The sequence below is a fragment of the Trifolium pratense genome, linkage group LG1, assembly GCF_020283565.1.
Source record: "Trifolium pratense cultivar HEN17-A07 linkage group LG1, ARS_RC_1.1, whole genome shotgun sequence".
Classification (NCBI taxonomy): domain Eukaryota; kingdom Viridiplantae; phylum Streptophyta; class Magnoliopsida; order Fabales; family Fabaceae; genus Trifolium; species Trifolium pratense.
In genome coordinates this window covers 43,092,736-43,105,387 of record NC_060059.1, presented here as the reverse complement: position 1 = coordinate 43,105,387, position 12,652 = coordinate 43,092,736, and the positions used below count along the sequence as shown (strand labels likewise).

General features: G+C 30.0%; 2 protein-coding genes across 2 annotated transcripts; one reads left to right on the top strand and one right to left on the bottom strand.

Moving 5' to 3' along the window:
- Positions 1-2,734: 2,734 nt before the first annotated feature.
- Positions 2,735-7,392, top strand: LOC123883645 (la-related protein 1C-like). The gene is made up of 6 exons (XM_045932545.1): positions 2,735-3,593; positions 4,101-4,641; positions 4,717-4,870; positions 4,973-5,063; positions 6,667-6,738; positions 6,871-7,392. Exons 1-6 carry the CDS (start codon positions 3,066-3,068, stop codon positions 7,051-7,053), a joined length of 1,569 nt encoding a protein of 522 aa, XP_045788501.1. The 5' UTR covers positions 2,735-3,065; the 3' UTR covers positions 7,054-7,392.
- A 3,122-nt stretch (positions 7,393-10,514) lies between these two features.
- On the bottom strand, positions 10,515-12,430 carry LOC123887405 (GDSL esterase/lipase At1g23500-like). The gene is made up of 4 exons (XM_045936730.1): positions 12,019-12,430; positions 11,365-11,726; positions 10,986-11,241; positions 10,515-10,890 (listed from the first exon to the last, which is right to left on the bottom strand). The coding sequence occupies exons 1-4, from the start codon at positions 12,275-12,277 to the stop codon at positions 10,646-10,648; spliced, it is 1,122 nt and encodes a 373-aa protein (XP_045792686.1). The 5' UTR covers positions 12,278-12,430; the 3' UTR covers positions 10,515-10,645.
- Positions 12,431-12,652: the final 222 nt, after the last annotated feature.

Below are 12,652 nucleotides of genomic sequence, written 5' to 3'. Positions count from 1 at the left end.
CAGTCAGAAGTCTTCCCTTCTTTTATTGATTAGTCCAAATTTTGAGTAGCTACACTATAGCGATATGAATTCCATTATTTAATTTTTGAAGCATATGTGACATGAGACTCACGAACAAGGTGCTGTATATTTAAGATTTTTCCTTAACACGCTAATTAAGTCAATGCGACAAATTTTGGGTAGTTGCTTCATTTATCTAATTCATACTTTTGTTTCCGAAATTATATGTGCCAAGATTGTACCGTTGTTTGTAAGGACAAATTTGAGTTAGACAATTTATGAAATATATGCTTGTTTGGATTAGCTTATTTTTGAGTCTATGCAAATAGTTTATGTAATTTTTGTGTATTATTATAAGTTTGATGGTTGTGATGCTGTGATGTTGCTTTGACAAAGACAACAAAAAAGAGAGAGAAATATAATGTATAAGGTGTTGGTGATGCACCATAACAACCTAAAAACCTCACAATCTAATGGTAAATAATACTTTTGCACGGTGAATGGTAATGCACACTCGAAAGCATTAATTTTCGTTTTAAACCACCACTAAACATTGACCTTTATTTGATCAAGCACAAAGTCGCTATCAAATAATTTATTACTCCCTCCGATCCTTTTTATAAGGAACACTTTGAAATTTTTATTTGGTTATTTTTATAAGAAACACTCTTTAAATTTATTTTTTATTAAATACACAATTCCATTTATACTCTTATTAAAATGAAATCAAATTATTCATTCCAATGTTAGTGCATTAATTAGAGAGACATATTCTCCATGTTAGTCCAATGTTACTTTTGGAATAAAACATAAAACTTTAAAATTATTAATGAGAAAATTAGTTTCCTTGACCTGTGTGTTTTTTGCAAAGTGTTCCTTATAAAAAGGATCGGATGAAGTATGAAACAAGAAATCATTACGAGCTTTCTAAATACTCAAATTGTTGCCAACCAAATAACGTGAAAACTATCTTGAATATTCAAATAACGAACGTGTAAGCCTTTATACTAATGAGAATGTGAGATTGCATTTTTATGAAGAGCACCCTACACACCAAACTATTTAAGAACCCCATGCTAAACCTTATTAGAACAAACACAATCGAAAAAGTGATGCTCTACTCATTCCAATTCATCACATTCAAATATGCAATTTTCAGCCTCTGCATTTATAACGCCTCTGCTAAAAATATTATCTCTTGTTAGAATTTTATTCACCAAAAAGCGTCAAACAAAGACAGAAACCGTCAACATCGTATAACCAACATATGTGTTAAATGGTGTAAAAATAAGAGCCCCTCAAAATTAGAAAAGGCTAAATTTAATGGTCAAAATCATATAAACATAATATTTAAGGCGTTAAAAATGCAATTAAATCTAAGAATTAATAATCACATCAATGTAGAACTTGTTATTAGAATGAACAATAAAGATAAATAATATAATCTTTAAATTTGTAATAAGGACAATTTTAGGTTTCTTTGTGAATAATTTTGTCAATATAATTAAAATTATAATTATAATAGAATTTATTCTATTCCTTTCGATTTGGAGGTAAACAAAAAATGATATAAAAGGAATTTTGTTCTCCACTCGCTCCATCTCATTTCATCCTAAAAACTTAAACCAAAAATACATATAATTTTTTTTTAAAAAAATTATTTTACACTCTCACGACTCTCCTTGTGCAAAAAGAAATAAGACACTAAAAAACTATTGTTAATGTTGGAATTTTATTTTTATTTTTTTGAAAAATATTAATGTCGGAATTATGGTTGACAATAATATGTCCTATTACGGTCTATTTAGTTATTAAATCTAAGTAATTATACATAGATTTTTAATTTATTTGAAAAATTTATTATTCATTAATTTAATTTATTATATAAGATTTCAAAAGATACACTTAAAGAGAACATTTCTCGTTAATCCTTAGCTCAACTACCCATCCCACCCGCAAGAGGATTTGTTTGATTTATGTTTCATAAAATAAAAAAAATCTATTGTGTCAAAAAAAAAATTGATTAACTTATTTTCAAAATTTTTTTTGCTTTTCAATCGAAATTTTAAAACCAAAACTAGAAAACTACCTATGATCTATATAAATGCTTTTAAAAAAAATTCTTCATAAATTGTTTAACTTTCCTTTGATCTTTATACAGTGAAATTTTTTAGTATTTGGTTTGGGTCAAAACCTCTTTATTTTATCAAAACAAAAACCTCCTTATTTAGGTTAGAGTTAGGATCCTCTCTATTTCTCATTCTTTTCATTTTCTTCATTATTATCTAGTTTTGTGAATATAAATGCGTAAATGTGATATTAAGTGGGTCGAAATACTTTTTATACACTAAAAAACATTTAAAAATATTGATATTGAAAAAAATGGAAATAATAAAAATTGAAGAGGATCTCACATCTTTTATTTTGAATGGAATTTTTTTTTTGTAACTTTGACCGATACTTTTTTTTTTTTGAAGCATTTTGACCGATACTTGTTACCAAAAACAAAACTTTGACTGATACATAAATGAAATATTTGTTGTTATTCAACTTAAATGAAATCATAATCATAAATTTATATCGTAAACCAAAAAAAAAATTTCTTAAATTTATAACATTAAGAAATAAAATAGTTATTTTTAGTAAAAAAAAAAGTAATAATATAAAAAAAAGAAGAAATTAAAATTTTTTATTAAAAAATTGATAAAGAAAAGAGAAACAAATAGGTTTGTTTATGTGGCAGTGTGGTAAAAAAGCAGAAGAGAAACAACACACACCAGCAGAGAGAGAGAGAGAGAGAGAGAGAGGGGGGAGTCCCAGTTTTGTTGAGAGAGGGTTTCTTCTCTAACTGGAATAATTCATCATTCTAGTTCTAGTTAGAGAACAGCTCAAATTCATATCATTTATTTATTTTCATAGTTTTTTTTTTATTAAAATAATAATAATAATTTACTGATTTTTTATTTTTTCATTTGATTCTATACTGATCAATTTCATAATTTTTTCTTTGTTGTTGTTGTTTGGTTTTTTCACACTGAACCAAGAACTTGAAACCCTAATTATCAATGGTTAGCACTCCTAATTCTTCCAATAATCATCACTCTCCGACGAGTGCTCCCTCGTCGGCGCCGCCGTCAGGTGACATTAATACCCCTAATTTTACGCCAAAAACCCTTCCTTCACCCTGGGCTCAGGTCGTCCGTGGCGGCGAGACAGAATCACCTACCGGTGTTCATCAATCACTTCCGTCATCATCATCATCATCCTCCTCGTCTTCTTCCTCTCTGACTACAGGCATAGCTGACCAAGCGCCGTCGTGTGATGATTCTCCAAAGGCGGTATCTATTCCGCCGCCGGTGGATGACTCGAATACGGTAGCCACCGTTGTAGATAACTCCGATGGTAGTGATGGAAATGCAGGTCTTTCTAAAAAGCCTGCATGGAACAAACCCTCAAACGGTGTCGTTGAGACTTCTCCTGTAATGGGTGCTGAATCCTGGCCTGCTTTGTCTGAATCCACCAAAATTTCTGCTAGATTTCCAGCTGAATCGTCCTCCAACGTTGCCAATGTTGGATCACCTTCCACTTCTCAGGTTTTGTTCTAATACTTGCCCTAATTGTCTCATCAAGATTTGTTTTTTTCTTTTTTTTAGGTAATTTCTCTGTTTACTGAATTTTTGTTTTTTTAAGTATGAAATGATCATGCTTCAAAAAAAAAAAAGTATGAAATGATCGTAAGATGAAATGATGAATAACCTTAAATCTTAATCCATGAATATTATTATTATTATTGTGATTGATAAAAATTATGTTTCTATAGACTTGGGCATACTGAGAATCCCACATGATTAAACATTACAAATATTGATATGATAATATTCTATAGTCCAATTTCTGTGTAATTGGTTATGTATTATTCTTATCCTAAAGTCCTGAACCCTAGTGGATGTTAACAAAACTCTATTTCTGTTATTCAATTTATATGCAGCATTATGCATTGTCAAGCAAGGTGTGTCTTTGCAAGGAAGAATTTTATATCTACTTTAGTTTGGTAAATGGTGAGTCTTATATGCTTGCATGACCTTTCTATTGTTTTGCAGGGGCCTATAATTTCACATCCCCCTCAGAGACAAGGTACTAATAACGCAAGATCTAGTTCCACTTCTGCAACAAACAATATGCCCAACAGACCAAGACCCCAGAGGCGGGTAGGTGGCAGCAACATTGGGCCTGGTCCTGCTCAAAGCAGCTCGTCCAACCCTCCTACTCCTCCACCGGCGCCTCCTTTTCCTGTATATCAGCTCCCTCCAGTCAGCTATCGGAATATGGGGCCAATCATCCCCGACTCTTCTCCAAGAGATCATCACCGAAACAATAACTGGGATGCCAGACCAGCAGTAGGGGGTTCCTCTCGCAGGGGCAATTTTGGGTCCCATCCACGAGGAGATGGTTCCTATCATCATAATAATTATAGTAGCAGGCGTGATCACGACCGTGGAAATTTTGTGAATACTAGAGATGCCCACGCACCCCAACCAAGGATGCCTCCTAGAGGAATATTGAGGCACCCACCACCCAATACTGGTGCATTTTTGGGTCCTCAGCCGATTGGGCCCTTTCCAAACCCTGTTCCTTATCCTGGTTAGTATGTGTCTCTTATTCATTAATCTTGTTTCTACGAAATTTAATATAACTAACACTTCTTTTTAATTTTAGAGGTGTATTACTTTCCAGCAGTGACGATGGATCCCTTTAGGGGTATGCCAGTCTTCCCCCACAGCCCTTCTCCTGTACCATTCTTACCTGCTGCTGCTGCTGCAGAATCTCCCTTGCCCATTTTGATAGTCAACCAGATTGATTATTACTTTAGGTAGATTTAATATGTTTTTATTCTTTTTGTTAATTATCATTAATAATAATAATAACTGACAAATTGAGTTTTGTATATTGATTGTTGATTTGTTTTTGACAGTGATGCTAATTTAGCGACAGATGAGTTTTTAAAGTCCAATATGGATGAAGAGGGTTGGGTTCCAATTACCTTGATAGCAAATTTCCCTCGAGTAAGTACTAATATTTCATGTAGAGCCTATGAATATGTTATACTTTATGGTTGTTTTTTAGTGAATATTTTACTTGCACTGGTCACTTACTTTCAAATCTTTATTTATATTGATTTTTACCAATGATAAAGACAAAGTTTTGCGTAGGTTCTGTTTGACAACCATTTTTCAAGTTTATATAGCGGATAACTTATAGCTTAATTCATATGACCAAGATAGACTTGTTTGGTAACAATTCTTTTTTCATGGGCTTGTAGCTTTTTTTAGAAGCTATTTCTAGTAGTTTTTTTGAGCTTATAGTTTATCATTTTTCCTCTCAATTTTACTATTATTATCTTAATTGAAAAAATTAAACCGTGAACTTTATCAAATACTACAAGCTAATCTGGTAGCTTGTACGGTATCCTCTATGTTTTGCGAAACAGAACCTTACAAAAAAGCTAACCTGAAGCTTACTATGTATATATCCGGTTATTACTTTATACACATGGATTAATGTTTTGTTAGCAGTTTTCTTGCAATGTAAAAACCATCAATTTTTCTAGGATTCAGATGTTTGTTTATTGTATTTTCAAGAAAAGAAAGCGCACACACGTGTCACGACAATAACTTGAAGTAGTTGAGAATTCAGATATTAGTTTATTGTATCTTAAAAGAAAAATAAAGGAAAGCTATGCAATGGTACAATTAGAAGATAAACAAGACAACTTCTATCAAATAATTAATTTTTTCTTAAAGTAGACATTAGTGAGTGAAATTTAGATGTGATATTGAATGTCAGTTGCTCATTAACCTAACATATGGTTAAGAGCTTCATGTGGTTTTGGGCGTTTGATAGAGGAAGAAACTGTTGTTAGATCACAAAATATTTGTATATTTATTGTAAGTTTTTCAATTATATGGCATGCCATTAATGGTGGGATGTGATGAAAATTGAATTTCAATGAAATCACTTGGTTAATGCGTTTCCCTTCCTATTCGGAACTTTGAATATGGTAAGTGAATTCTTTATCACTTATGCTCCAATTATTACCGTTCACGGTTACTTTTCCCATGTACTTGATTATATTTTTCCACTCTTTTTTATGAGATGTTAGTAGAAAGACATGTTACTAAATGTGATTACAGACTACATAGACATGTTAATTGTTCGACACTTTAGACGAATATATAGATGACACTCCTGAACAAGCATGACGATGGGAAGTTCAACACTCACACTTTTTCTATTGTTCTTTTTGATAGAAATGAAATGTGTTATTGTTCTTCTATATGCATGGATGCAAATGAGTTTCAATAGAAAACTATTTTGTCCCATTTAAAACTTGCTAGTATCCTAACCAGCTCCAATGATTACTTGTTCTTAATGATGATGGTCTATTAAATTTGTCTTTTTAATGTGCTTAAATTAATATGAATTTCTAATCCACTGCTTGTACTTGGTGTTTAGTGTTTAGAGATACTATAGGTTATGAAGTTATTACCGACCATTTTATAATTATTTGATTTTGTTATGTAGCATGTTCTATTTTTGAAGTCGGTTAAATTTTCAAAATATGTAGTGCATTGAGTTTTGTTTTGTATATAAAATATCTTTTTGCAGGTTAGAAACTTGACAAGCAACATCCAGTTGATATTGGAGTCCATGAGAACTTCAAAGGTTGTGGATGTCCAGGTTAGTTTGCATTAGCATTTTGTGTCAATTTTTCATATCATGCACTTTCACATACCTGTTTCACTAAACTTTACTGTTTAAATGGATAGAGTTTCCCTTCTTTCTTAGCGGTTTTCTTTGTTCTGCCCCCAGGGAAACAAGTTGAGGAGGCACGATGAGTGGATGAAATATTTGCCCTCTGCTCAGGTTCAAGCTGATTCTGGTTCTGTTTCACCTGGTGAATCAAGCTACGATAACCTCACTGTTGATTTTCAAACAACTATCACTTTGGAGAAAACAACTAAAGATGAAGGCGAGTTTTCCCGTCAGTCTTAACTCTCAGATGGAAGTGTGTTGCGGGAAACCCTCTCAGATAAAACTGTATTGGCATTATCTACCGTGCAGTTTTTATATGGTCCAGGTCCATTAGTAATTTTAAATTTAGTAGACAAATAAGGAATAATTTACAATTATGACAGACGATCTAAAGATAAAATGGAGTTTGATGAAACATAAACTTTGGTGTTTTGACTGAGGTAATGAGATCATTGGTGTGTATATGTTATATTTGATGTGGATTTTTCTTATTTGAGATCGTTGACATGCGGGTTAACTCTTTTTGAATGGCTGAATTGAATTTTTGCGGAGGAATGAATTGAAAATTTTGCTCTTTGATTGGATGAGTATTGTACAGATATGTTGGTTTATTTCTTAATTTGTAGTTTTTTGAAAACAGAATCTTGTTGAGTTTTTAATTTAGGTTTTTTGTTTTTTGAATTTATATTTTTTGTTGACTCTAGATTATTGTAATAATTTGACATTTTCTATGTTGTAAATCTTGGATAATGGTACACCGTATTGGTTGATTACAACAATTCAAATAATATTTGAGAATTTTTTTTTATATGAAATACAAACAAGTAACTTTTTATAAATATCCTTTAAAAAAAAAACTAGTTTTAGAAATATACTTGAACACAAAATATAATTGTTTACATTGAAAATAATTTTTTTTGGTTCTTCTATAAAATAAACACTCATTCAGTGGGTGGACCTGTTTTTTTATTTTTTTTTATAGGAGTGGGTGGGCATGTTTTGAATGAGCCTTTTTAATGTTTTTTAAAATTTCTCAATTTTAAGTTTTTTATGAGATCAATGATATAATTTTTTAACTCACAGTTATTAGATGTATAATTTTTTTTCCGGGAATAAAATGCGTATAAAATGATGTATGACCTTATTTGATGACCTTATGTTAATTACTTAAGCCCTGTTTGGATTAGCTTATTTTTGAGCTTATGTAAACAGTTTATGCAATATAAATTACATTTTATGCTATTTTATAAGTTCATAATAGTGAAAATTATATTTTTATTATAAGTTATTTTATCATAAACTACCTTGACAAACTTATAATAATACATAAAAATTGCTTAAGTTGTTTGCATAAGCTCAAAAATAAGCTAATCCAAACAGGACCTTAGCGTATTTACGAAACTTATGTTCATAAGACATTAATTGTATCAGATGATCATGCTAAACAATGTCCCAAGATGCTTGTTAAGAATATCAAATGAGAAAATAAATGATAAAATTAATGTCGATAAGGTAATTTTTTATACTTTTAAGATATTGAATGCACAAATTTCAAGACAATTTTTTTTATTAATATGCTTAATTGACATCAAGGACACTCTGTTTAAAGAGACACCAAATATTTTTTTAGTAATACATATAATATCTATAAATATTGGGTGAACATTTAGTAAACATAACTTTATTTTAGTAGTATTATAAATAGTTAGAGGATGTATATTTTTATTTTTGTAGTAGTAATGTCTCCGTAAGTTTGCACAATTTTTTTTAATTTTTTTTTAATGAAGATATACAAAAAGACAATAGGAAAAAAAGAGAGAAAATACAAAAGAAAATAGGAAAAGAAATAAAAGATCAAATAAATGATTATACATGTAGTATTACATAAATTAAGGAGAATGAATTCTAATATGTTGGTGTTATGCATGTAATAATTAGTTGTGGGTGTTTTTGGTGATTCATATGCATGACTTCAAGAGTCATATTTAATACATGAAAATGAGATAATTGTGTATGATTTATTAATATTAAAATTTAAATTTTTTAATTTAAATTTTATAATTGGTTGGTAGTGTTGCATATAATTGATTGGTTTGTCTTTGGTGATCGATATTTATGACTTCAAGAGTCATGTTTATCACATGAAAATGAGGGGAAATGAATTGTGTATTATTTATCTAATACTACAAAAATTAAATGTTACAATATATTATTTGTGTTTTCATAATTTCTTTGATTAAAATTCTAAATCAAGAGTATTTTTTTATCTCTAATTTTAGCAATATTTGAGGTTTTTTTTCTCTCTTTTTTTTTTTGGAATATTTTATGGGTTTGAAAGATAAGTTATAACAAAGAACAGAATATATATATATATTATATATGAGTCAGGATCCGTTGACACCAACTAGTTTGACACCAAATGTTACACCTCTCAATAACGTTTTAACCGATATAAATTTTATAAAATCCACCGTTGGATTGAAAGTTTACATCATATAGATCATTTGTGTAAAATTTCAAATAAATTCAAAATCATTTGATATGTTATTGAGATACATCAAAATTAACGGTTTTTGTATTTTTTTAAATGCCGTTAATCTTTATGTGTCTCAATAGCATATCAAATGATTTTGGATTTGTCTGAAATTTTACACAAATGATCTATATGACGTAAACTTTCAATCCAACGATGGATTTTATAAAATTTATATCGGTTAAAACGTTATTGAGAGGTGTAACATTTGGTGTCAAACTAGTTGGTGTCAACGGATCCTGACTCATTATATATATGTATATATATATTTAGTTTGTTGCGATATTTATGCTACATATATAGAAAGTAATGAATAAAATATATTGAAAATTCAAAATATATTAAAAAAATAATAAATTTCCTGAAATAAATTATGATAAAATTAAATTAAACAACATTATTAAAATAAATATTTTTGAAAAAAATAAATTTAAAATATTGAATATGAAAAAATAGAAAAAAAAATTAAATTTATTGAATTAAATTATGATAAAGTTAAATTATAGTTTAATTACGTATACTAAAAATTAACAATGTGGTGTCTCGTAGGTCTCAGAATGTAGTGTTTAACAGAGTTGATTTTGCCATCCGAAAAAAGATAGCGGCGTAGCTTCTTCCCCATTTGCCTTTCATTCAACTATATTTATATTACGTGTATATATAAAATATTTATCATAAGTATATAAATTTGTATGTATATATGACTTCTAAATAGTCCAGTCGGCCATGAGAGTAAAAAAAAAGGTCAAATAATTGTTATAAAAAGTGGATTTAATCTATATCTATACCGATAATAAAGGAAAACTTGAAATTTGATGTAGCCTCTTTTGTTATTTCCAAATTTATCATTTATTTCAAATTTCAAATCTATACTAATAAATACCACAATACCCTTAACATTTTTTTTAACTCTTCTTAATTCTTAACTTCTACAATTTTTTTTAAAATTATTCTTAACTTCTATAACTTCTATCTAATTATTAAAAAAAATAAAAATAAACTAAAAAAATAATAATTAAAAAATAAACTATACTAAAAAGAACTTTGTTACAACACAGACGGGCACTAGTATTAAATAATTGTCACAAAGAAGTGGATTTTAATATTAATATCGAATTATTTAGTAGGCTATGTATTGGTGACGGCACTGACCGGTAAACAACAAGAAACAAAGGAAAGGGAACACGTTACAAATCAATTGTCTATTTCATTACTTGGATAAACAATTAATAGTCCATATAGTAATTTATTTTATTTTTTTTATGGTGATCACCATATGATAAATTACTTGCTTACTAATTAAAATATAAGATTTGATACATTTAAAGGATGAAGAGTTTTGGAAATATTGTAACTGTTAAGATCGTAGTTTTGAGCATGTAGCAATTGAGCAAGAGTGGCTTGATAAGCTCTCTCAGTAGGATGAGCAACATCCCAAAAAAAGTATTGTGAAGTACTTGGACATTGGAATGTAAATGCATTGCATGCATGTCCCATTTCAAATGTTCCTGTTCCACAGCACCCGTTCCACACATTTACGAACCCTGAAAATATATATCATTGTTTATTAGTATTTAATTTGTGCAAACAAATTAATATGATCGATCACTTATTTGATAATAGTAAAATTAGTACTTACCTGCTGCAGAAGGATTTTGTATGAGACGAAGCATTGGAGTATAGACATCAACAAATCTAAGATCATAATCAGGAAGGGTGCTTTTAAGATTTGCAACACCTGCTGATAACATGCCATTAAATTGTTGTGCGTAGATATTCTCATAATCTACACAAAACCTCAGTGGTCCACCCAATGTTGATCTAGCTGCTGGTAAGCATCCCAATGTCACTGTACTTTGAACCCACACATGTCGTGCGCCCAATTGATATAGACTCTGTTATCAATACAATGTTAGCTTAGCGGTTAGAGTTCGACATTATAGTTTTAAGAGACAATATAGTTCAAATACGCCGAAAAATAAATTATATTTGTAGTGCAAATGATTGATACGAATTACCTTGAGAAAATTTTGACTTGCGCTAACTAAAGTAGCGGCATATACATTGAAAGGCAAAGCTCTTCTTATAGTAAAAGAATAAGCAAATGCAACGTCATTGTTTCCTGCCGATATTATAAACAAAGCTTTAGATATTATATCGGCCGCCTTATCTGCTCCAACAACTGCTTTCAGCTTTTCTATGTATTGTCGGAACAGGTTCAGTTGAGCGCCCATTGTCAATACTCCTCCTTGCATGTTTGCTGTCAAATCGTCTAAACCTGAACCACCTGATGCAAAGCATACCCCAGTAGGAAGGTCTTGAGCCGTTAAAGCTGGATTCAAGAATGCTGGCAATGTGTCTTTCACACCCAAGGCCGAAGCTACGCAAATCAATTAAACACGTTAATTACAAGGTGAATTCTTTTTTTTGAACAAGCACAAGGTGAATTCTTCACTACACATCGCACACTGCTGATATCAATAATTCTGATAGGGGCCGATTTTGTACATATAACTTACCACATCAATTTAAATATGTGTGATTGTAACCATTTTTATTTTTAAATATGTGATTAGTCATAACATGAAATAATAATGAATTATTGATATTGCTTGTTCAAAAAAAAAAAAAAAAGAATTATTGATACTTGTTGCGTTAAGACTTAAGCTTACTTATCAAATCTGATAGAACTCTGCCGTTACCGAATCTTCCGGTAGCCTTTCCTCCGTAGAAATCCTTCCCATAGGGAGGAAAATTACACTTAGATGCAGTTAAAAGGTTGTTATTATTTCCAGTGTCATAGATTGAGTCACCAAATGCAAACACAGCAGGAAATGCTGCATTTGTAGTTTGTGCAATTGCAATATTGGATACTCTACCCAATAAAACAACAAAAACTGTCACTAATCTTACCTGCATTAATCTTTCCATTTTACTATTACGTGTTATTTTGTTGCAATATAGTGTCAACCATATTAAGGTATTTATATAGACTAGCTCTGTTCCAGGTCATAAATACACGTAATTACTAATTTAATTATTTTCCCCCTTTATAGTAATAAAAAAATAAGTTGCCAAGATACAAGAAATAAAAAATATTAGAATATTTTTTTGCATATTAGTCTTCTGTAAATTCAATTGATATTTTACTCGATTACTAGTTAATTAAGTACTGTATTTAGTTTAGTCAAAAAAAAAAAGTACTATATTCAGTATCTTCAGTTAATGTTAGATATATAATAAAATAATTCTAAATCTCTTCAAACTTTTCTAGTCAACCAATTGATGTGTAACCAAAAAAAGGAT

What these genes read in the sequence shown, in the direction of transcription:
- LOC123887405 (XM_045936730.1), bottom strand. Translation starts at nt 12,277, where the DNA reads ATGGAAAGATTAATGCAGGTAAGATTAGTGACAGTTTTTGTTGTTTTA. An exon ending in AGTTCTATCAGATTTGATAA is followed by an intron (nt 11,727 to 12,018) that starts GTAAGCTTAAGT and finishes TGATTTGCGTAG; the next exon opens with CTTCGGCCTTGGGTGTGAAA. An exon ending in CAAGTCAAAATTTTCTCAAG is followed by an intron (nt 11,242 to 11,364) that starts GTAATTCGTATC and finishes TATTGATAACAG; the next exon opens with AGTCTATATCAATTGGGCGC.
- LOC123883645 (XM_045932545.1), top strand. Translation starts at nt 3,066, where the DNA reads ATGGTTAGCACTCCTAATTCTTCCAATAATCATCACTCTCCGACGAGT. An exon ending in AAACCCTGTTCCTTATCCTG is followed by an intron (nt 4,642 to 4,716) that starts GTTAGTATGTGT and finishes TTTTAATTTTAG; the next exon opens with AGGTGTATTACTTTCCAGCA. An exon ending in TGATAGCAAATTTCCCTCGA is followed by an intron (nt 5,064 to 6,666) that starts GTAAGTACTAAT and finishes ATCTTTTTGCAG; the next exon opens with GTTAGAAACTTGACAAGCAA.